At 32.6% G+C, this 26,926-nt stretch overlaps 1 protein-coding gene across 12 annotated transcripts in view; it reads left to right on the forward strand.

Moving 5' to 3' along the window:
• Positions 1 to 26,926, forward strand: part of LOC117177406 (glucose transporter type 1) — a 583,769-nt gene that overhangs the window by 375,726 nt on the left and 181,117 nt on the right. For 11 of the 12 annotated variants that reach the window (XM_033368061.1, XM_033368060.1, XM_033368059.1 and 8 more), the window contains 2 exons: positions 1,302 to 1,514; positions 20,410 to 20,634. In XM_033368061.1, the coding sequence (XP_033223952.1) occupies positions 1,302 to 1,514; positions 20,410 to 20,634 (438 nt within the window). The remainder of the gene's footprint in view (positions 1 to 1,301; positions 1,515 to 20,409; positions 20,635 to 26,926) is intronic. The other variant, XM_033368062.1, reaches the window with a different exon arrangement.

The following is a 26,926-nucleotide window of genomic DNA, read 5'->3' on the forward strand; positions in this document are numbered from 1 at the left end:
TAGCGTCTGGTCCCCTATTCGTGTACACTACTTCCACCTATTCTTTCACTACATAATTTTAATTATTTCGTCAATTCTTTCAATTTCTCTTCATCGTCTAAAATTCGCCTCATTTTCTTTAGCATCTAATCACTGAACCCTGTCATTTGTCTATTAATATTAATTTTGCAATCTTTGTCAACCTCATACTTTCCCAGACTTTTTCTAAATATATCTCCTAAGTATTCAATCCCGCCTTCTTCACTTTTTTACAACAGCTGTTGTAACTCGACACTACTATCCCCGAAAATTCACTTTACATATTATTCTCTTTTTTAAATCTTCGTTTCTTACAGGGGTGCACACTTCCTCCGCCACCGGGGTAGTGACGGGCTATTTTCTTATTTTAAAAAACGCTTTTTCTTCATTTTTACTTAAAGTCATGAATTGTTTAGTATTATTTTCAGTAAAATCTACATTTACCAATTCATACCACTCAAACCCACACCCCACCCACCCAACCTCTTGGATACCCCCTTCCCCTTTAGTTTGGGTAGCAACCGCTACTTTTCATACATGGTTTGTGCGCCCCTGGTTTCTTCTTCCTTATATATTTTTCGATGATCTTGTTGTCCTGTTTACACTTATCTTATAGTGCGTATTATTTTCTCTGTTCATCTGCAATGTAATAAAAGTTGGAATAGCTTAGGCTATCCTTTGCCCGATGTTAGCTGTTGACATTCTTGGTATAATTACTCTTGAACCTCATTTTCAAGGTTATTTTAAGGTCAGCTTTTTAAATGGGAACCCCCATTTTTGGTTCCAGAATCAACATCAATATTCAAAATCTGAGTCTAATCAACGTAAAGAATGTGACCTTAAAATGACCTTGAAAAAGAGCCTTAAGGTCAAATCCAAGGTTACCCTTGGATTCATCGTTGAAAGTCACCGAATTTGGTGGGACTGACATTATAACTAGACTCTCGCCCTACGGCGATTAGCTACTTTATTTGGACATGATTTCGACTCTTAAAATACATTTCTCGCATCAAATACAAATGGGTGTACTTGATACTACTATCAATTATATAATCTTTAAGCTTTAAGCTTCATTCTTGATCTGAAGTACGAACTAAAATTATATTTATCTAATTTAATAAATTCTTTTATTAATTTAAGTAATTTGAGATACTCGAGGACATACTGGAATTACAAATAGGAGGTCCGAATATCCAAATAACAATAATTCGATATCGTCGACGGACGACTGTCCTTTAGAGTTTATTTAATACTGAATGTGCATTGTTTATTCTTTATTTAAGGTGTTTTACTATTCAACGAGCTTGTTCATAAGTTCCGGCTTAACAGAAGAGAGCGCCAAGTTCGCGAACATCGGTATAGGATCAATTATGGTTGTTATGACGCTCGTTTCCATTTTTCTTATGGACCGGACAGGGAGACGGACGTTACATTTATACGGTCTTGGCGGAATGTTTATCTTTTCCATCTTCATCACTATCTCCTTCCTTATAAAGGTTAGTTGAAACTTTAAAACAATATCCCTTACTAGCATATAATACAAGGGTTCTCGTTGCTTTTTCGGAGTTGTTCGAAAATTATTTAACGACTTTGGGCAAAGTAGAAAGTTCAATGCAGGACAATATAAACTAAAGAAATAAGTCATGAAATGAATGTTGAAATACGTTCTATTGCATTGAGAATAATATTTTGCTAAAGGCAATTTCACAACTGCAGAGTCGAATTTCGGAAATCTTTCCACAGGGACGAGAAAAATGTAACTCTCTTAAATGGATCGTCAAAGTTTAAAATCTCTAACAGACAGCAGTTGTGAAATAATACCCAAAGGGTTGTACATAAGGATTCACTTGTGCTTTTGCACTAAACAATAGTAGGAATTCATAAAAATATACAGTGGCAGAAAATAATGTCTTTTCCTTATTTTCCTTAATTTAAAAGAAGCAGCGAATATTCTAAGGAGAGTTTTATTTACAACTACCCAACTTTAATATTACTTGATAAATTCATTTATTTGTCCCAACTGCCAAGCAATAATAAAACAGCTGATTAATCCATCTTTTAATCAACATTAAATAATAAATAATGCTTAAACATCTTAATTCTTGGGATATTTCGTTAAGGGCATATAAAAGTGCATTTTAAAGGATTGTAGCCCTTACCCAGTCAACCTTTGTTTTAAATTTCAGGTTTAGTTGCAAAAATTTCGAATAAGAATGGAGGAAATTGAATTGATTAGCGTGTTCGGCGCGATTTAAAATATATGTTTTTTTTAATTATACACTTCTGATGTATGAAGAACTGAAAAATTAGCAATTTCTAATCTAAAACTGAAATCATAAAATTTACTTAACTCTCGAAGTTTAAAATTGAATCGTTCAACAATGTACAATTTTAAAGTTGAACGTTTAAAATTATACTTTTCACTGTACTCATACATTTTTTTCAGAAGTGACAATAATTTGAATAATAATTAAAATCGTGAAAATTGAAAAATCTGAGGCGTTGAAATTTTTTCAATTTCAATCTATAAAATGTTTTGTTAATTTTAATATGAAAATCTATGAAAGTCTTCTAACAAAATACATGCATTCCATGCACATCTGTATCACATTAACAATTGAAGAAATTAATATGGAAATACAGGAAAATCGTACTTATCACTGGTGTTTTGTACCTAGGTGCCAAAATAATTTCGAAATTATTTATATGTGTACCAAAAGGCTCACAAAAGAAAAAATTGGTTTGAAATAGTGGATTGTAACACCTTAATTTTGGTTATATTTTGTTGCAAAGATCACTTTAACGTAAGTATTAGCACATGTGCTAATGCTCTTACCTGCTCCGACATATGTGTCATCAATTGAGTCGCATATCGTTCGCATGTCATGAGTCATTAAGTGATACGCATATTGCTTGCATATAGTGATTATTTATGTTTAAAAATAATAAATGATATCATATTATCAATATTCTAATATGTCAAAAATTTTTAAAAATCCACTTTGTCGCTCGTGGTTAAAGGTGAGATTCAGGTAAACAATATCCTCTATCGACAAGTCTTTAAAGTGAGTCCTTTTAATTCTTTTGGACATATAAATATTTTTTATTTTTTTATTTAAAAAAAAGAGGAAGTGAATAGATTTTATAAAATGTTTATTTTCAAAAGGTCATCACAATGTTCTTATATTTAAACAACTCGTGTTTCAAAAATTCCTATGTTAGGAACAGACGTACAGGGATGGTCACATTTTTCTCACACCTCTTTTTTGGTAACTAAATAAGTTCTCTTAATTTTAATTATGCAAGAGCTCGAAAATCTTCTCTTTAAAAGGTTTCTTTCTCTCAAAATGCTGTAGAACATAAGCCCTAGATGAAGGAAATTTGTCTATTTTTAAAGTAGATATTGGAAAAATACTGTACATTTCAATGTTTTCTTAAATATTCAATGACTTACAAAATATTAAACATTTCTCAATATCTTGGTCTTATTTTGAAGCTATTTTTCAGCCTACCACAACCACTTATGAACATAAATTATAAATATTTTCTTATCGAATTGAAAGAACTTAAAGTTGCAACAAAAAAGTTAACAAATTGCAATATTTTTCTTGGTAACCTAACCGGCAAAAGTGGAATACGCGTATTCGTAATTAAAAACAATCGACACCGGTCAGCTGTCACAGCTGTCTCATTTCGAGAGTCAAATTATCACCAAAAAAACGCACTAAATGTCAAGGAAAATGGCTTCCGGTGGATTTAGCTGAAACTTTGTGATTTTTAAGGTTATAAGTGCCGGATGAAATATTCGTAAAAAAATCCAAAAAAATGGACAGTTTTAGCGCCATGCGGCGCTAAGCGCTCAAGATCAGTGAATAAAACGAATTACAACAGATTTTGTTACAAAAGCGATGTAAACATAGAAATCACGGTTCAGATCGTGGTCTGTCATATTTTCGCCTACACCGTTGACTCATATAGCGCGCTTCTCAACACGGTCAAACGCTAAGCGCCCAAGATTTTAACTTGACTAATTAATCACTTCTTTAAAGACAAAAATGGTATTCAAAGTAACAATAGTAACTTGTGCGCATATACCGATAATAACATTCTATTCTTCGCCAGAGAGCCGAACGCTAAGCGCCCATGATCAGCGAATAGAACCAATCCTCGTAGCTTTAGCGACATGTTTGGCTAAACATGTTACTGACCACTTCTTGATGCGTGTTTTGTATACAGACATCGCGTGTGTCGCTAAAGCTACTAGGATTGGTTCTATTCGCTGATCATAGGCGTTTAGCGTTCGGCCCTCTGGCGAAGGGTACACTGTTATTATCGATATGCGCACTAGTTACTAATGTTACTTTGGATACCATTTCTGTCTTTAAAAAAGTAATTACTTAGTCAAGTTCAAATCTTGGGCGCTTAGAGTTTGATCGTTTCGAGAAGCACGCAATATAACTCATTGGTTTGGCTAAACATATTACTGAATACTTTCTGAAGTGTGATTCTTATAGTGACATCGCTTTTGTCGCTAAAGTTACTAGGATTGGTTTTATTCGCTGATCTTGAGCGCTTAGCGTTCAACCGTCTTGCGAAGGGTAGAATGTTATTATCTGTATGTGAGCACTAGTTACTAATGTTACTTTGGGTACCATTTCTGCCTTTAAAGAAGTGATTAATTAGTCAAGTTAAAAGTATTGGGCGCTTAGCGTTTGATCGTTTTGAGAAGCGCGCTATATGAGTCAACGGTGTAGGCGAAAATATGACCACCGAAAGCCATTTTCCCATATATTTAGTGCGGGGTCCTTTACATCGATTTCAGGTGAAAGATTCACCGCATCCAAAATTAACCTGGCCAGATAAAATGTACATGCATCGCAGATAATTTCCTATTTTTAACCTTGCCTGGATAATTTTGCGTGTTATACTTGCTCCATTTTTATTCGAGATGTAGCGAGAATTACGACGTCAGCGCTATCTATCTTCGTTTAACTTCATTAAATTTGAGAGAAATGGGGATCATTATCTGTCAGTTCCTTTTTACGCTTTTTGCTAAATTGAATTATATACTTTCTAATTCGTCTACAATCGTATAGTTTATTTCAGAGAAGATACATTAGTAAGAACAAATTTTGATCGTGTTTTCTGTCGTTGATTCTACATGTTTTATCGAAATTTGCTCGCTTCAGCATGACGCACATGGAGAATAGACATAAGGAGACCAAAATAGTGAGACTGAAAATGAACACTTTTCTGTTGCTAGAAGTACACACACACATGTGCAAAATCACACTTATGTATAGTTCAGAACTTTCCGAGCGTGGCGTGCCAACCGCATTTACAAAAAATATGGATGCCGATGTGAACGCGAGTCAAATGTAAATAAATAATGATTGAACAATTAATAGTTTGTGAATAAAGGCACGGATGTTAAAATTAAAAATCGCTGTATGAAAGCGAAAGTTTCCAACAAGTGTGGTTTCAAGTTTAGTGCACAAGACTTTCAGAGTGGTATAAGTTGTATTTTTACTGTTTTTGTTACGAACGCGTCGAATACCTGTCGCACTCATAGTGTTGGTAAAGGTAATGTGATATTTTCATAAACATACTACCTACCTCTTCCATGGCGAATAATTTTTTATTCCACAAACATTTCACAAAATCCTGTCTGATTATTAATTATTTATTTGTTCAAGCGACCTGTCAAATCAAAACAATGGAGGCGACCATATTTTTTATAAAGTGCGGTTGGCACGCCACGCTCGGAAAGTTTTGAACTATACGTGTCATTTTACGCACGTGTGCGTGCGTACTTCTGGCAACAGAAAAGTGACCGTTTTTGGTGAAGTCCATGCATTACAGATTGGTCTCCTTATATATATTCTCCATGGTGACGCAGTCGATGAGTTCGAAATTATTTTCCTAACCTCGGTGAAACTTTCGCCGAAATATGTTTAATTTCTAACCGCTGCAAGTCCTTCCTGCGACAAATTTTAACATTGGTTTTTCTGTGTTGTTTCAAATCTGATATCCTGATTTATAGATCGAATTAACTCATACTTTGCCGTTTTCACATTGCTGCTAAGGACGCCGTAGCAGACGACAGTTTTTATTCCATCGTAGGATAAACTTTCGCTTAATAGCATGTAAACTTTAAGAGTAAGAAATTTTACATGTAACTAAATTTAACTTTACTTTTTTCTGTGATATTTCCACCTGCATTGATATTTGACTAGGTTTGTGGAGCGCGCTTCATTCAAATTCATAAATACTAATTCTATATGATTTTTATGTCGAAATTAAAATTGATATAAACTTAAATTAAATTTTCAACTGCATACAATTTTCAATCTTATTCAGTCAGTCTTCAATCAATCAAATTACAAATGAATGTACGGAGAAAAATAATTTTACTTGAAATTTATTGAGGACTAAAATAATTGAAATTTTTTTAACTTAGGATGTTTATCATTTTTAAATAAGTTGAAAAATAAATTGAATTCATCAAGAAATTTGTCAACAATTTTTAATTTAGTATATAAGCAAGGAAAAATATTTATATTAATTAATAATAATTATGATGATGCGGGTGACATGCGTCGCACGAATTGTCATCTGGGATGTTTCGACAGTATTGAAATACTTTCTTTCATAAAAAAGTCACTTAGCATTAACATATTCACTTCAGACAAGTTGTCTGATGACGCTATAACTTTTTGAGCCATGTTGAAAGATTGAAATTTGTTTAAAAATCGCTTCGGATAATAATTGTAGGCTTAAATATCACTGCGTTTGTACACCGGTATGTGACTTGGAAAACCTTTGACGTCGGACTTCACTCGCCAATCATAACTCGTAAAAATAAAGTGGTCTTTAAGGATTTTTAAGCGTTTTTTATTAATTATTATAAATATTTAAAACGCTGAAATAACTTTTTGATCATAATCTTGAAATTGACAATATTGATACTTAGTAAAAATAATTTTTTTTTTTAACGAGAACAGTTTTTTCAGAAATGACTATGGCTAATGTTGTTTTTCGAAGAATAAAATTATTTTTTTATAATTTTATTCCATTTATAGAAAAGTGACACCATTTTCTTCAAATTAAAAGATATACAAGGTACTGTATTTACACATATAATCTATAGAACACCCAGTGGGCACAACATTTAAGAACGTAATTGGAACGTCCTAAAAACATTTTTTGGACGTACAAGTCAAAAGACGTCTTTCGAAGGTTTTAAGAACTGTCCTAAGTCAGGCCAAATAATGTTCTTAAAACGTTTTATGTTCCAATTACGTCTTTGAAACGTCTCTAGAACAGTGTATGTTTATGGAACGTGCCCACTGGACCTGTAGCGGTCATGTTACGACCCCAACTAAGAAAAAGTAATTTGTGGTTTGCATTACTTTTGGTTAAGTTATACTTAAATTAAATCATTCGAGTCGATTTTTTCTAAACATGAAACGGTTGTATGGGCAATTTTTTCATTAAATTCCTGAATAATTCTTAATTAACAACAACATTATAAACTTCAAGGCTTGTGCAGAAATTAGGCTCTGATCCATTTTCTGGACCAGAACTAAAAGCAGTGGCCCATTTTGTCCCAATTCAGATTTCTGCACAGACTTATTGAATTTATTTAAATTTTTTTAAATTTTCACGAAAGTAATTCTCAAGGATAAAATCACTTCTTAGAATATACCCTGCAAAGACATTATCGTCGGCTACTGTACATGCAAATTCGTGCTGTGCCTAACACTTTGTTCACAGCAGGAGGATGGCACTGCACCAAGAGTGAGACTATCACTGTCGTAATTTTATATATTAATTCATGGACAACTCATTTTAATTGCCTCCTTATCATTCATCTTAGTTTAAGTTTCCTACACCTGCAAGAAACCAACTTATTTATTTATTTAATTTATCAGCACTACAATCTTTGCTGACTCACACCGCTTCACATTTTGTTAAGGCCCTTTTACTTTTCAGGGTCGTGAATTTATTTCATTCAAAAATATTTTGTTCTTTTTAAATAAGTGTGTTTCATGAAGACATGTTGTTTTGATTCTGTGTAAAAGAAAAAATGTTAATTCTAATAACAGTCATCTTTGAAATTTAAAAAATGTAAACACAAAAAAAAACGGAAAACAGATAAATTTGAACAAGCACGTGTACAAATACCTCTTTTTAAATCAAAAATACATAATAAAGAGAAAGAATTGGTTTGTTTTCGGTTTGGAGTTTAAAATTTCAAATCCCAGAATTTTTTTATTAGAGTTTAGTTTTGCACGTGTCAGAGAAATTTGGATTTAATTTACGCTTTATTTTTTCACTTGGATTTTAAACGTGAAAGTTGACATCATTATTGTTAAGGGTCCTGAAAATTGAAGTTAAATCGCAAAACTAAGATCCAGGCCAAACGGTGTAGCCATTTTGTCTGAATTTTTGTATAAATACTCTAAAGAGTATGCAGAGCCTCAGTGAATGCCTATTTTTCAACAACAAAAAAATGCTATTTTTCGTTTAAAAATTAAAAGAAAGAAATTTTCCTCGAAAGCATTATTGTAGTAATGTGTTATGCTATGCAGCGAATCAGGGAGCAGGCAATTTTCGTGCTCGGATTTTTTCTTCTGGCACTCTAGCCTATTTTTTGTCGCACTAATCTGGTGGATGGGGCTGGGGAACAGTAAGCTTTCCGGGAACTCCACGAGAGGCGCGGTAGTAGAAACCATCTACTGCGCATGTACGGTACTTGGCTCACTTGAGAAGACGAATAGGGTTCTGAAACTTTTGGTAGCACGAATCGGTACCCGTGTGGAAATTTGTTCACGGGCCTCAACGGGCCCAAACCTGGAAAAACTAGGCTCTGGCCTTGTGATTAAGTCTGGGTCAAGCTAGAATGAAACGCTAAATATGGTTGGGGCCTGGCTCGATCGCCGAGCCGGGTCCTGTCTTGACTCTAGGTTATTATCGATTCCGCTCAGCGCAATTTTATTTTTAGGAAGGTTTGTTTTTCTTTTATCAAAAATTGATCAAATCTGAAAACGTTCATTTTATGCATATCACGCACCTTGTTGCTCCTTTTTCCATAAAAACTTCATGAAATCTAAAAAAAAAACGTTCATCGAGAACGTCAACTTGAAGAAAAAACTAATCATAGTGTCAAGCAGGGAATAATTTGACGTGGAAAATCTAAAAGAAAAACTTTATTGGCACTATCCATCATGTTCTTCTCATACACGTCCCTCTCCTTGCACAACGATCCACAACGTCCACAACGGTAACCGAACCTGTTGTTGAACCAGGCTCGCGCTATAGCCACTAGGAAATACAAGCTGGAACTAGGCTGGGTGCCCCCAGCTTGGCTCAAGCGTGGACACTGTGAGTAACTTGGCGATTTCGATACCGGTAGGTTCACTTCACGTTTAGTTGCCGAGGACTCCATGAGGGCGCGCTGGTCGTGGATTTAATGACTCCTCTAAAATACATTGCCCATGTGCGAATTCCTCATCGGCCCTAAGTCGGCCTTACTTTGTAAAACTCGGTCCAACATTGTTAGCCGAAGACCGGCCCAACTAGTGAAATGATCACGCTGGGCCAAAGTTTTTGCTGACCATCGGCCCGACATGAGTACCCAATATTGGGCCAGTGTATTTTACGAGATCAACATAGCCTTGGGCTACAATGCAGGGACAACTTTGTTATTCAATATAATCTTTACACCCACTATTGTTTTATTCTAAGGGCATAAAAATAGGTATTTAAAAAATAAATACTAATTTATTGCGAGTATTTTGTTTATAAATTTTAATGGTCCTGCTTTGAATGAATACATATATTACATTTTTTTAAATTATATTGAAAAGAAGTTTTCTAACGCTATGGGGTTTCGAGCCTAAATCTATACCTGAATTTATTGTCTAGCAGTAGGAAGTCTTAACCATTACTCCATACCTATAGAATTGAAAGTCAGTGAAAAAACGATCACCATAAGCCACGTCTGAAAATAGTTGAAACCCCATTTTTTAACTCTTTTTCTCATTACTTTTTTTATTATTATACGTCATCATGTACATATAAACTAGATTAACTGTTAACAGGAATATAATTTTTTCTTTGGCGCTCACTTTGACTAATTTTCATTTGTGTAATATTTTGTTTTTTTCGCGTACTGCGACAATTTTATTTAAACTTTCGTGTGATGTTCTGCTTTTTAGGTAGTTAAGACTATTTTACAATCATTAATTCGTATCCAAATTTCGGTCGTTTTCAAATAATAAACCAGAGTATAACCAACGGCCGGCCCAGATTTGGGCCAAAGTTTGATCCACCGTCGGGTGCTTCAAAGTGACTTGTGGCTAACCGGCTTCTGCTTCCAGAATCGGGCCGGCTGCATTCTTGTGGTCGTATCGACCGATCTGTCACAGTTCATTCGACGGTCGGCACAAAATTGGGCCACAATTAGACCGGCAGTCGCCTTTTCCCCCGCCACTGACGTCATTTTTAAAAGTCGATGGGAGTGTGACAACTTGCAAACACGTTAGTTTACCCAATTCTGGTTACCGTAGATCGGTTTCCGAAGCAGGGCCGACTTTGTCCGATGGTCAACCTCTGGAATCCGAAAAAAATTTCGCACCTGGGTTACTGGGCTGATTATTTACGTTTCAACTGAAAAAGATTAATTTTTAAGAAAATAGGTTAATTTTGAAGAAAAAAGATGAATGATGAACAAAAATGACGCATCTTCAGTCTACAAATTAATTCTTAACAAATTAGTTCAATATTCAAACAAGAAGTTGTACATTCGACGCTATTTACCTTGCCGCAGATGGGACCGTAAGGGAGTAATTTTCATGGAAACGATGCTCCCCCACTCTCGAGGCTAATCTTGATGCGTGGTGCTTGATGCGAATTGTTTCGCTCGCTACGTACGTTGCCGCGCGCTGATCAGTGTTTACAAACAGTGAAAGTTCGATTTTCAGAATACATATTGTGGAAGTAATTATCTCACATTTGGCTTCAAAAAATTGTGAGCACGTCGTTCTCTCGCGGAATAAACTAAAAAATAGTTTAGCATTTACGAATTATGGATAAACCTTTAATTAAATTTCCCATACTTAAGGTCATCTCACGTGACAAGGAAATAATCATAACACATAAATATTATGATTTCTAAATTCTTTTATAAGCCTCATTAACAAAACATATCATGACTTTTTGCACTTTAAAATTGCATTAAAAGTCCTAAACCATTGACGGTAACGTAAATAGCGAGCGGAATAATTCTCGGATGCCGAGCCGTCGCGGTCGTGGTGGGGGAAGAGCACGACCGAGAGTTAGGGAAAGCGGCAAGGTAAATAGCGTCGACTGTATTTGCAACCTAGAATATTAATTTTGCACTGAAAAATACAGCTTTTAAACAAAATACATGATTTTTCAACCAAATATCGGTTCAAGTCGGGCCAGCCTAGAAGGAAATATTTTATTTTAAAATTTGCACCTAATAATTTTTAACCCACCTTCTTATACTATGTCTAAAATAAAAAAATAATGAATGCATTCTTAAGAGGACCCTGACTCTTTTAGCAAAAAAACATGGCCGAGATTTTGTCATGAACGTGCAAGCGGTTCAATAGCGTAATTGGCTAAGGCATCGGCTTAGGTACATACGAGTTAGGTACTTTAGGTAGGTTTCGAATCTCCAGCGAGTTTAATTTTTGTATCCGTTTAAGCGTCTGATTGCCTGTGTACACTGAGAAAAAGTACTCTTGAATCAAAAGTGCCGGTGCTTTTAAATTCTGCATCATTAATACAACAGTTTATGTCAATAATCCAATAAATTTTTCTTTGAGTGAAATGATTCGAGTTTTTCAATTAAAAGTACATTACTATAGATTAAAATATTGACGACTATATGAAGCTCAAGCGTATAAAGTTAAGAAAAATAAATGCACGTTTATTTCGAAAAAATGTTATATTTAAAGTGTTAAATACACTTTTGAATTAACAAAGTATCTTTTTAACTTCTAGAGAAAATTATTTCCGTGAAACAATGATAATTTCGATTTGATAGTATCTACTGTAGTTACAATGAATGGCGCTTTCAAATACGGTCAAAAGTATACATTATCAGATCTACAGCATCTGTGTTAGACAAGAAGAAAAATAAGTTTTGAGTCATCTGCATATTCTATTATCAGATGAAGATATGTATTTCTTTCATAGAAAAAGATTTCAATGTGAAGAAAAATCTTGTTGTATGAAACATAGATGCAAATGTTTCAAAAAAATCTATGGAATATTTTTTATGATTCATCAGCGTATACAAATGGGTTAAATAAATATATTTTTGAATCTTCCAAAAAATGTTGAGCACTTTCAAATTGAAATTTAAATATATAAAAAAACACTGAAACACATTTCTAGTCAATGTGATTGGTGTAACCAATTTTGTTTCAAAGTTTGAACTTAGCAATTTGTCAACGGACGACCGCAAAATCCCGAAGAATAAAACTCAAAAAATTATAAAATTGCCGAAATATAAAAACCACGAATTGAGAAATTCCTGAATAATAAAATTCACCACAGTTTAGAATATTACCCTATTTGAAAATTCCATAAAAACAAAATTTTCCACAGAAAATTACCGAATTATAAAATGGCCGAACCAGAAAATTCCAGAATTTAAAGAATAAAAAAATGGTTTTGTTGAATATTATTTTTATTTTTTCAAATGGAATAAACAAATAATTTTATCAGAGAAATTTCTTGAACGGTCAAAACTGTATTAAATAATTTAAAAAAAGTTAAATAACAATAATTAAAAAGAATGTATTTCTGAATGATCAATTTTATTTTAAAATCTGCACATTCGTTAGACTAATTTGTTTATATAATTTTTATACAATTTTTGTTATTTAAAATTCAAGAAATAATTTCCATATAGTTTAAACATTGATACAAAATGTCTTTGATTTTATTATTCGGGAATTTTACAGTGTCAGAAGTTTTGTTTTCGGAATTTTTAAAGTCGTCTTATTTAGCAGTATAAATTAAAATATTTAAAATATACACAAACACTGAACATCTAAAGAAAATGTGCCAAAATGTTCATAAGCATTTCTAACTAATTTAATTTTGAAACAATGTATCTTTAAATTTGTATTCTTTTATAAGCAAATGGAGTGATAAAACAAAATACAAAAGCACAGTTTTTCGTCAATAAAATATAATAATTATGGTAGTATTTTTATTATTATCGAACTAGATTCTAACTTAAATCAATAGGCAGAAATAAAAAATACTAAGAATGTATGAATTTATTTAAAAAATAATATTCATTTTATACAAGTAATTACTGAATAAATATTCAGAGTAAATATTTAAGTCAACACTTAAAATAAAAACGAATGAAATAAGTGGACTATATGATACTATGTAGCTTGAAACGATGCAAAATATAAATTTTGCAAATGTTTTTTTTTATATAACATATATAAAGGAGGAGGTGCTCCACTGCTGCCATGATTCCGGCTATTCTAATAATCTGAAATAAAAAAACCATACGCCAATTTATTTGCAAGACTTGAGACTCTGCACAGAACTAAAATAAAGAATTGAAAAAAAAACTTTTTGTAAGCTTTAGAAAAAAATTCAATTTTACTCCTTTTTTTGGGTCTATATCAGTGCTACAAAAATAACAAAGCAATCTTCATTCATTTAGTTCAACTTGAAGTTGTCTATTGCGCTAAAGATGCTGTATAAATTTGAGCAGAAACAATCAAATATTTTTCGGGATATCATGGCAGCAGTTTAAAAAAATCGTGTTTTGAGAAAAACACGTTTAAAAGTTGTTGTATATAATTCATAATAAAAATTGCCTCACCATCAATCTGCTATGCCTGTACCATAGTGTACATATATTACGTAAGATGTTTTTCTTTTGTTTGAATAAAGACGAGCATAAAATTGCTGTGAAGTTGAGAAGGACACAACGATATAAACAAAAGAAAAACGTCTTACGTAATATATGAATGATCCCTGTCAGGCTCAGTCAACTCAAGAAGGGAAAATGGCAAATTTAGAAATCTTTGGCGCGGGGCGTTGAGAGGCATGGAGGGGAGTCAAATTAGTTCTCATGCCCATCGCACATGGCGCCGACGCGAAACGCCGAGGGCTACGCGCGTGTGCGCAAAATAAATTTGATATTGTTGTTGTCTGTTGCATGGTTTACTGGTGACAGTTAAATAATTATTTTGAATTATTTAAAATGGATATAAAAAAGTGTTCAGTGAGTGGTTGTAGACTTAAAAAAATTAATAATAGACAAGTGATAGGGCATAAGTTCCCAACACGCCGTTTAGTGGGCTTAAAGTGGGTGCAAGCAACTGGAAATGCAAAGTTGCAAAACCTACCGTAAACCGACAAGTTGAAACTCTGTGAAAAAGCCATCCTCATAAGCTACAGTTCAGAAAAGTTAAAGTAGCAAATTTAAACTCTCTTTTTCTAAATATTTATCATTATGCGAAGTTATGTTAGTGTAAGATACACGAACTGTTAACAGGAATATCAGTAAAATTATTTTAATCGATTACCATTTTTCTTTGCGTAATATTTCGTTTTTTTCTGTTGTAGATTACTTTACAACTTTTTTCATTGACAGGAAATGTGCCGATGCTGGGCCAAGCATCGATGACGGATCGGCAAATATAAATAGCCAATATTGGCTGCCAGCACTGGCTCAACATTGCGTTGATTTAAATAAAACATGGTTTGCCGTGGTAAAAGCGGCATTTGGCCCAGTAATGTGCCGTCACTGGGCCAGACTTTGACTGATCCTCGTGAAACATGTTCCCCATACTAAACTTGAGACTTGGCGCAATAAGGTGCCAATACTGGGCCAAGCATTGGTGGAGAATTGGCAAATTTAAATAGCTAATATAGGCTGCCAATACTGTGTCAACACTGGACCGATTAAAATGCCGATATTGGCCCAGTATATTTAGCCGACCTTTGGCTGCCAAAATTGGACCAACACTGGGTCGTGTATTGAGCTCCGGCAATTCGCACTTGGGCCTGCGTGAAATTGGGTTACTAAAAATATTAACTCCGTTTTTAATAATAATATTACAAATTTATGTAAAAATAAATATTAAACAATTTGACAAAAGAGATCCTCTAGTAATATTATATTACAAACTGACCATTATATCGAAAAAAATTGAACATCTTTAATCATTAAATTTACCTGATCGAAACCACAACATCACAAATTACAGACTATTGATATTTTGTATGTTTGTACAATTGGCCTTTTTATACAGAGAGCTTTTCTATTGTCTTTGAATGTACAAGGTACTACTTTAGGCTTAAGTTATCGAAAATGGTACTTTTTGGGAATTCACCCGCTCATTTGGGCTGAAGCCTCTACTTTTCGTATACGGTGTGATCGCTCCTGAATGAATCAGTGCTGGCCATAGCTGGCATTTCATTACCTGCAGACTTGAAACGTAACTAATGGTAGTTTTTCGTTTTCTCTCTAGTTTTGCCCAAAAGACAATCCGTGCTCGAAAACAGCCTGACCTGCTCCCTGCTTATTGAATAGTAAAACACATTACTACAACGAGGCTATCGAGGAAAATGTATTTAATTTTTACACGAAAAATAGCATTTTTTTCGCAAGTAGCGGACTTTAGCGAGTGTCTTTATACTCATTAGAGGATTTATGGAAAAAAAATCAGACAAAATGGCTTCAACGTTTGGCCTGAATCTCATTTCTGCGATTTAAACTCGATTTCCGTAGCCCTCTTTTATTTTGAAGCATTTTTACTTTTTTCAGACATGCATTATTATTCAGTGAACGATGCTTTGCAAGTGCGTTAATTTTGATTTACTGAATCTTTTTTTCCCCTAACCTCTTCCCATCCTCCCATCATCTGTCACCTCTTTCGTGACTATCTGGAGGAGATAATTATCTGACATTCGTTATTATCAACTTACTTTTCATTTAGCTCAAACCTGTTACAGGCTTCGATTCACACATTTAGATTGCGTTATTCACTAATTCTTGATGTGGAAGTTAAAACAATTATCAGGTTGTAATAACATCTTAAATGGCATCTTTGTATTAACTCAGCAATATGTTTTCACGCCTTTAATTTCAAATTCATTATAAATTTCTAGAAGAAAACATTTCTTTTAAAAACGGCTATATATAACAGAACTTGTATAATATCAGTATAAAAATCGTGTTTATAAATTTAAATAATAGATTTATAGTTTCGCAATGAAAGATAAATTAAACTCTTTTAAAGTTTTATAAAACTGGGACATTCCAAACATTTTTTTAACTAATCCTAAGAAATTATTTTTATTCTTATCTTATTCCCTAACAAAAACAATATTTTAACTGAAAAATATTAAAGATATAAAATTAAATCTATTTTAAGCGATGTCATGTATATTATAAACATTTAATGAGAATATTATACCACTTTTATCATACGTACTATAGTTGAGGGGTGGCAGTCAGAACTAATAACTGAAAAAATTATCATTTTTCAGGGGAGCAAGAAACTGAATATGGTAGTTGAAAATCTCAAAGTAGTGCTAACCTAAAATTCGAGTAGGCTCGGCTGTGAATTGTGATACAAATTTTAATTTAAAAAGTCTCGAGATATTAAGTATATGAATGAGGTTTAATAAATTATGGTGTAAAAAAGTTAACCAATTCCGAGAAAATCGACCAAGAATTTTGAGATTAACATTACGTGGGTTTTCAAAATCGGTTTTGGATGGCGATTAAAAATCTAATTCACATTTTTTTCTCAGATAAAAACTGGTTTGTGATATATGTAGATGCTAAATAAGAATATCAAATATTTGATCTAAACAAATTAACCTGTTCCGAGAAAATCGAAATTGAATATTACATTATCACAGTATGACACACATTTTTTGTTGAAAATTCGAGAAAAAAAAACAAGAAAATATATATGTTTTAGTTTAATAATAATCATAATCTCAAGAAATATCAATGCTAAATGGTTGAAAAGAATAAATCTATTTTCAATAAAATTGTTGGTTATCTAGTTCTGCACTACAGCCCTTCATTTATAGAATATTTTCTAACATTTTAATATAAATAGGACATTTTTCTTTATTGTATTGCAATATAAGAAAGGTAATGTAAAAAATTCAAGGTGATTTTAAGTGTCAGTACACTTAAGTGAAAAAGACCACAAGAAGTTTAAATGGTTTGCTAGGAACTTGTTCCCGGCAATAAGTATGATCACACAATTCCAAAGACATGTTTCCCGAAATGGTATGATATTGCTTTTGCCGCTTTCAAAAGTCTTATATCCAATTTTATAGTAGTGTTCTTTCTGGAAAAGGGTATTTCGAACAAAGATATCTTAAAACAATAATATTTACAAAATCATTCACTCTAAACTAAACTCTAAAATTAAACGACCTTTTGCTAAACCGTTGAGATTCGTACGTTCTTAAATTTCAAAATAGTCAAGGCATTACGTCGAAAAAAGTGTGAAATTCTAGAAAAAATCCGACTTGCAATGTTTTTAATGAGAAAGTTTCGTAAAGGGGTCCTTTTTCACATATCAAAAATGCTAGAACTGATCAATTGCTAAACCGGATTTTTTTTGTTTAACAGTTCCCAAAGTTACTTTTGTGCGGACGGATAATTTCCATTGCGTTTTAGAGCAAAATGTTTAACAGAAAAAAGAAATAAAACAAAACTCTGAACAAATTTTGTTAAAAAAATAATCCGCTAACTTCTATTGATTTCGAGTTATGATATATTGAAAAACCCCCATTTTTTAATTTACAGCGAAAAATCAATAAATTTCCAAAAATACTGTGTATCTTCGCAAATAATCACTGTACGGAAAAGTGTTTCACAGATGAGTGAAACTATACTCAATTTTCTGTAATTACAACAAAAAAAGAACAATATCCGACCTATGATAGGTCATAAGTTATGACCCCTTAAAGTTGGCCATTTTGGCCTGATTTTACGGGCAAGAAGTGGACTTTAGTGTTTTCCAAATAACTCCTGTCAAGTTCAGTTTACGTTGATTGTGCCAGAGGATGAAATATAGCCTACGAAAATCTGCGTTTATCTAAGAAAGAGAGAGTCTTTTAGACCTATTATTTGTGGAATTGTAAGGTTTCAAAAATTTCATTTTTTGTTTTGTTGCATTTTTGACAAAAATCAAAGAAGTAATGTTTTTGAAAAATACCTCATTTTCTGTGGATCGCACCACAAAGTTCCTAGAGAATAAATGAAAGTTTTTTGAAACTTAGTGATTTTTCGCTAAAAATTTTTAAAAATGGGGGTTTTTCAATATATCATAACTTGGAACCAACAGAAGTTAGCGGATTATTTTTTGAAAAAAATTTATTCAGAATTTTGTTTTCTTTCTTTTTCTGTTGGACATTTTGCTCTAAAATGCAATGGGAATTATCCGTCCGCGCAAAAGTAACTGTTGGAACTGTTAAAAAAAAAACCCGGTTTGGCAATCGATCCGTTCTAGCATTTTTGATATGTCAAAAAAGACCCCTTAACGAAACTTGCACATTAAAAACATTGCAAGTAGGATTTTTTCTGGAACAAAACTACCAGATACGTGGACTAAAGGTTCAAGCTTAAATCATATTAAATGAACAGCCTAAACAGCGTGAAATAATTTTATTATCAATTTGAATCTGTCAAAATTGAAGAAATTAAAAATAAAAATTATTTTACGTTGTTTAGAATTACTAAATACCTGAAAAATATATTAGTATCCTTCTAAATATTTTGAAATGTTTTCAAATTTATTAAAAACTGAAAAATAAGTCTATTAAACCAGTGGCGTAACTATCGATGTTTCAAGTTTTCTATAGAACACTGGTCCCCAAGGATCATTATAAGGCAATCACAAAAAATTCATGAGAAAGAGTTCAAAATAAATCTGTTTCTCACCCTGAACAATAACATGTTATCGTAAAGGTGGGGGTGCCTTTTTACTCCGAACACAAATCTCCTGACCGTAGTTACGCTACTGTTTTAAAATGTCTTGAAAATTCGTGCAACTTGAATAATATTCTTAAATCTTTAAAAATGTTTGAAAACCTTCAGAGATAATTTTTTTTAATTGTGTTTTTAAAAATCGTTTAGAATATTGTCAAGTCGTTCGGAATTCATATAAATTTATTGAAATCTTTTAAATATTTAGTCGTAGGGTACAATTTTCGATGTTCTGATTTTCTAAGATATCGTCTTCAAATTATGTCACTTCCTCGCAATCGTGTGTAATATTTGTGGTATCATACATTTTTTGGACTATCAATGTATCAAAATCTATTGAAACTTTCCTGAATATTTTGAAAGTGGGATATACTTTTTGAAATATTTCAACATATTCTATAAACTCTTTTTAAAACTATATTGAAATCTTTCAAAAACTTTTAAAATCCTAAAAATTTTAATTCATTTGAAGCAATCTTTACTTTGGAAATGTTGTAAAACCCTTTTTATTACTTTTTACTCATTCGTAATGCAATCCCTACGGGGTTAAATAACCTCCATTTCTTACAAGACAATCTAAAAACATTATATTATCTTATCCTTATTATAAGTTCCTTTTATTTATTTACACCATTTTTGCAAGTCTTTAAATTAAATTTAACTCTCTTCAACGCAAATATTAAAATATTTTTCATGTAAGGTAGAATCCTGCTTTCTTAACTTATTTGTTCAGAAATAAAAAAAATCCCTAAAACAACTAATTCATTATAATTAAAAATTTGAGTAATGAAATTGAGAAGTTTACTCAAAATAAAGTCATTTTCAGCTTCATAATTTTTGGAATAAAACTGAAATGTTGATTGATTCTAAAATTATACCTTTACAGCGCTTTGATTTATTACTAATTCCTCCTGGCCCATCAGCTGTCAATCATCAGCTTAAATAAAATCTAGAGAAATTTTTTACTAGTATTGATTTAAAAAATCGCACTCAGTTTTGTTCGGATTCCTTTAAGATAAAAGAATTGTAAATTGTAAGTACGTTGATTTAATAGCACCAAGTAAAGAATCGCTTTTACAAATGAGAAAAAAGGACTCTGTAATAAAATTGATTTTAAGATTTTATTTAAAGAAATTAAGCATTTCACCGCTAATAACATCGAGTGAAGGATGATACAACGATGCACATTGCTGTATTTACGCTGTTTTTCACTTACACTTTTTCACCCTACACAGGATTGAGCTGCATGCTGCATGTGGATTTGTAGGAGATATTTTTTTAGAAATTTTATTGAGTTTATCCTGAAGCTCCTCCAGCTGCTCAGGAAAGAAGAACTTGATTCTACCGTCTCATAGGAGTTTTTTGGTTACGTGCAGGAAATGATAGACTGGATGTCCTACCTTTCGGTGGTTTCGACACTGAGTTTTGTGGTGTTCTTTGCCGTGGGGCCTGGATCTATTCCGTGGATGATAACAGCAGAACTGTTCTCCCAAGGACCTAGGCCTGCTGCCATGTCTATTGCTGTTCTCGTCAATTGGATGGCTAATTTCGTTGTTGGAATCGGTTTTCTAAAAATGAAGGTAATTATTCTCTTTCCTTCATTATCTATTGTCTAACGTTTATAGAAAAATGTGTGTACTTTTGTGGAAATAATATAATTTCAATACAAAGTTCATATAGAACATTTTTATTTTTCGTCTGTATAATTTCGTATGACATTTTGTATCTGATAACAAATTTACTGCTTGTATTTTTATCGGGGAAATACTCTTTTTTTTCAAAATCTTAATAATTCAAACTTTTTTTTCCATAATTTCTTCTTCTAAGTGTACAAATAAACATTCCTCTTACACTACAATGAAACCTCTACTGACGCAAACCTGTCCAGAGCGGATACCTCTGTTTACGGCCACTTTACATGATACCCCGACTCTAGGAATAGGAAAACCCATGTTAACCTACCTCTCCCAAACAGACACATACGATAAAGTATACGGACACTTTTATTGCCCCCCCCCCCCCGAGATATGAATTTACCTCTGCGAGATGGACGATTCAATAGAACTAAAAATTATTTTAATGCAATAAACAATAAGTGGAGATTTGTTTTGCTATTTTTTGCTCTATGATGACATATATTACGTTTCCCAAAAAACTACCCCTATGTCTTAAACAAATACCCCCTGTAACCAAAAACGTTTTTAAAATTGAAAAACTACCTTCAACAATGTAAACATGATTTAGGACTTCAATATAGTCACATGACTCTTGAAAATTTCGCCCTCTTTGTAATTTCCCCAAAACTACATTTTCACGTGAACGTATGCAGCAGAACGTTTATATGTATAGAAAAGCAATAAAAACAATCAAACTTAGAAGAAACTGTTAGTGGATATTTTGTTGCTCTTTCTTTGTTCTTCGATAATATATAATACGTTACTAAAAAACTACCCCTAAGTCATACATACCGTCCCCTCGTCATCAAAAACGTTTTAAAATTTGGAAAACCGCCTTGAACAATGCAAAAATGATTTAGAACACCAAACTGATTACATGGCACTTCCAAATTTTCTCCTCTTAATAATTTTCTCGAAAAACTACCCTTCCTACTGAACGTATACAACGGAACATATATATGTATTAAAAAAGCATAAAAAATAATACAACTATGAAAACACTGTTAGTTGATATTTTTTTGCTCTTTTTTTGCTCTCTGATAATATATAATACGTTCCTCAAAAACTATCCCTAAGTCATACATACTCACCCCTCGTGATCAAAAACGTTTTAAAAGTTTAAATACCACCTTGAACAATCTAAAAATGATTTAGGGCTCAAAATTAATAAAATAAAACTTGCCGATTTCCCTCTCATTATAATGTTCCCATAACCGCCCTTCCACATGAACGTATGCAACAGGTAACTCTTTGATAATATATAATACGAGGTCAGACAACTCAGCGGCGCCACTAAAGAAAAACAAAATGTCACATAATGCATATTTTTTTCCATTTTTTACAAAAAAAATAATAATTTTTTTGCTCTATTAGTTTTTGAGAAAACAGGGCGGCGCTAGCTTGGCGGCAACTCAGCGGCGCCCTCTAAGAAAATCATTCAAAAATCAATAAATTAAACAAAATTACTAGGTTATATTTTTTTGCTATTTTTTTGCTTTACAATGAGCTATGGATCGCTTTTGTAAAGTCAACCCTTATTTTTAAAAAACTAGCACCTGCAATGAAAAAAAAGTATTAAAAAAATGATTAGGCTAGATTTTTTTGCTGTTTTTTTTTTGCTTTACAATGAGCTATGAATGGCTTTTGTAAAGTCAACCCTTATTAAAAAAAACTACCCCCTATAATGAAAAAAGTATTAAAAAACAGTATTAAAAATATGACTAGGTTATATTTTTTTGCTATTTTTTTGCTTCACAATAAGCTATGGATCACTTTTGTAAAGTCAACCCTTATTTAAAAAACTACCCCCTGAAATGAAAAAAAGTATTAAAAAAATGACTAGGCTAGATTTTTTTGATATTTTTTGCTTTACAATGAGCTATGCATGGCTTTTGTAGAGACAACCCTTATTCAAAAAAACTAACCCCTATAATGAAAAAAGTATTAAAAAATAGTATTAGAAATATGAATAGGCTAGATTTTTTTGCTATTTTTTGCTTTACAATGAGCTATGGATCGCTTTTGTAAAGTTAACCCTTATTTTAAAAAACTGCCCCCTACAATAAAAAAAAAACTATTAATAAATGACTTGGCTTCATTTTATGCTATTTTTTGCTTCGCAATGAGCTATTAATCGCTTTTGTAAAGTCAAATCTTATTTGAAAAAGCAATCCCCTATGCTGCACAAGCGTATTTAAAAAAATGAAAAAATCAAGATGAAAGACACTTGTAAACCATAAACAGGATATTTTTAAAGCATAACTAAGGAGCAAAGTCATTGTTCGTCCCTAATCGTTACAAAAACAACCCCCGTATTTGCATCCGAATACAAACCTGAAGACTAAAGTCAAAAATTGTATAAATTAATTGTTTGGACTTTTGTCCTCCTGATTGTTGCGCTCTCTCATTATTCTACAATGTCATTTCAATCGCTTTTGCAAAATTCAACCTGATATAAAAAAACAATATCATGTAATGAAAACGCGTATTAAAAAAAAGTCGATATCGACATAGTTGGAACTTACTTTTAAAATAGTAACATGGTAATTTTAAGTGTAATTATTTCTCACTCATATTCGTTTCAAAATAACCGCCGCAATGTATATCATTTTCCAGTCTATGTGTGTATAGTCAAAAAATATAATTGACTTTTTCTAAGCATCTTTTAATGCCTTTAATTAACTACCAGCACGACAATTAGATCTATCAGATTTTGGGCTTATTTTGGGCTCGATATTGGCAATTTTGAACAGCTCAAAAATTAGAAACTCCATTGATACTGGAAAATTCCCAAAAAGAATGATTTTTTACAATTTAATATCTATGAGGTAAAGTGGGGTTGATTTTAGACGTCAAGGGTTGGAGTAAAAAAAATCGGAAAAGGTATTTTTGAGAAACCCAAAAATAAAAGACTCCATTGACACTGCAAAATTCTCAAAAAGATTATTTTTTGACAAAGTTATATCTACGTGGTAGAGTGATGGTGACTTTAGATGTTAAGGGTTGAAGCCAAAAAATCGGACAAGGTATTTTCAAGAATCCCAAAAATCAAAGACTCCATTAACACTGGAAAATCTTAAAAAAGATTATTTTTTGACAATGTTATATCTACGTGGTAGAGAGGGGTTGATTTTAGACTTTAAGGTTTGAAGCCAAACAATCGGAAAGGGTATTTTTGAGAATCCCAAAAATAAAAAACTTCATTCACTCTGGAAAATTTTACAAAAGATTATTTTTTGACAATGTTATATCTATGTGGTAGAGAGGGGTTGATTTTAGACCTTAAGGTTTGAAGCCAAAAAATCGGAAAAAGTATTTTTGAGAAGCTTAAAAATCAAAGACTCCATTTCCTCTATAAAATTCTCAAAAAGTTCATTTTTTTACAATTTCTGATCTACGTGGTAGAGCGGGGTTGCTTTTAGACGCTAAGGGTTGAAGCCAAAAAATCGGAAAGGGTATTTTTGAGAAGCCCAAAAATCAAAGAGTCCATTTATACTGGAAAATGTTAACAAAGATTATTTTTGGACAATGTTATATCTACGTGGTAGAGAGCGGTTGATTTTAGACGTTAAGGTTTGAAGCCAAAAAATCGGAAAGGGTATTTTTCAGAAGCTCAAAAATCATAGACTCTATTAACACGGGCACATTTAAAATAAAATATTTTGTGATAAACTCATATCTACGTGGTATAGAGGAGTTGATTTTAGAAGTCAAGGGTTGGAGCCTGAAAATCGGAGTGGTTATATTTGAGGAACCCAAAAATCATAGATATAATTAGATATGATTAAATATTACTTAGATATGACTACGCAGATGTGATATCTACGTAGTAGCAATAATCTTTTTCGGAATTTTAGTATGTTATTACCCGGAGCGAAATTTCAATAGATTAATTCAACCAAGCGTGTGATTTTAGAGCACACATTTTTACGTGATTTAAACTCTCGGACTCTGTGATCTAAAAGCATAGAATTCAGGTCCTGATATTACAGAGGCGTGGCCTGACACCTAACACTTATAGACCTGTGATTTAAAATCAAGGGTTCCGAGATTAATCCTGCGCCAAAGCGAAATAAAATCAAGAAGCAGTTCCGGGAACGCACTTGAAACTTATCCCGCCTAGAGTGTCCGATATTTTGGGCTTGTCAAAAATACTAGCACCAATTTTTGGGGTTTAACCCTTAACGTGTAAAAACAGCCACATCTTAACAGGCAATCTTGACTTTATCCAAAACTAATCTTTTTTAAGTTTTACAGTGCTACTAGAGTCTCTATTTTTGGACTCTTCAGAAATAACATTACTGGTTTTTTGGCTCCATACCCTTAACGTCTAAAATCAACCCCTCTCTACCACGTGGATATAACATTTAAAAAAAAAACAATCTTTTTGAGAATTTCCCAGTGCCAATGTAGTCTCTGATTTTTAAGCTTCCTAAAGTACCCTTTCCGACTTTTTGGCTCCAACCTTAACGTCTAAAATCAACCCCTCTCTACTACGGACATATAACTTTGTCAAAAAATAATCTTTTTGAGAATTTTGCAGTGTCAACGGAGTCTCTGATTTTTGGGCTTCTTGAAAATATCCTTTTCGATTTTTTGGCTACAAGCCTTAACGTTTAAAATTAACCCCTCTCTACCACGTAGATATAACTTGGTCAAATAAAATCTTTTTGAGATTTTTCCAGTGTCAATGGAGTCTTTGATTTTTGGGCTTCTCAAAAATACCCTTTCCGATTTTTTGACTTCAAGCCATAACGTCTAAAATCAACGCCTCTCTACCACGGAGATATAACTGTGTCAAAAAATAATCTTTTTGAAAATTTTCCAGTGTCAATGGAGTCTTTTATTTGTGGGTTTCTCAAAAATACCTTTTCCGATTTTTTTTACTCCAACCCTTGACGTCTAAAATCAACCCCACTTTACCTCATAGATATTAAATTGTAAAAAATCATTCTTATTGGGAATTTTCCTGTAACAATAGAGTCTCTAATTTTTGAGCTATTTAAAATTGCCAATATCGAGCCCAAAATCTGATAAATCTAATTGTCGTGCTGGTAGTTAATTAAAGGCATTAAAAGATGCTTAGAAAAAGTCAATTATATTTTTTGACTATACACACATAGACTGGAAAATGATATACATTGCGGCGGTTATTTTTGAAACGAATATGAGTGAGAAATAATTACGCTTAAAAGTACCATGTTACTATTTTATAAGTAAGTTCGAACTATGTCGATATTGACTTTTTTAATACGTGTTTATATGAAATTGGAGAATAATGAGAGAGCACAACAATCAGGAGGACAAAAGTGCTAACAATTAATTTATACAATTTTTGACTTTAGTCTTCAGGTTTGTATTCGGATGCAAATACGGGGGTTGTTTTTGTAACGATTAGGGACGAACAATGACTTTGCTCCTTAGTTATGCTTTAAAAATATCGTGTTTATGGTTTACAAGTGTCTTTTATCTTGATTTTTTCATTTTTTTAAATACGCTTGTGCAGCACAGGGGGTTGTTTTTTGAAATAAGAGTTGACTTTACAAAAGCGATTCATAGCTGATTGTAAAGCAAAAAATAGCAAAAAAGTCTAGCCAGTCATATTTCTAATACTGTTTTTTAATGCTTTTTTCATTGCAGGGTGTAGTTTTTTTAAATAAGGGTTGACTTTACAAAAGCCATTCATAGCTCATTGTAAAGCAAAAAAATAGCAAAAAAATCTGGCCTAGTCATTTTTTTAATACTTTTTTTTCATTGCAGGGAATAGTTTTTTTTTAAATAAGGGTTGACTTTACAAAAGCGATCCATAGCTCATTGTAAAGCAAAAAAATAGAAAAAAAATATAACCTAGTAATTTTGTTTAATTTATTGATTTTTGAATGATTTTCTTAGAGGGCGCCGCTGAGTTGTCGGTACCTTAATACGTTTCCGAGAAATTACTCCTAAGTCATAAATACCTACCCCTCGTGGTCAGAAACGTTTTAAGAGTGGAAAAACCACCTTAAAAAATGTCGACATGCTTTAGAGTTCAAAATTAATTACATTACACTTTAAAATATCACCCTCATTATCATTTCCTCAAAAAACTACCCTTCTACGTGAACGTATGCATCGATATATATATTTAAAAATTATTCATAGGACAACCACGGGATTTCGCCGGTAGCGGGTTGCGATCTGGAAAATTGCACCCGCT

Source organism: Belonocnema kinseyi, chromosome 7 (genome assembly GCF_010883055.1).
Source record: "Belonocnema kinseyi isolate 2016_QV_RU_SX_M_011 chromosome 7, B_treatae_v1, whole genome shotgun sequence".
Taxonomy (NCBI): Eukaryota; Metazoa; Arthropoda; class Insecta; order Hymenoptera; family Cynipidae; genus Belonocnema; species Belonocnema kinseyi.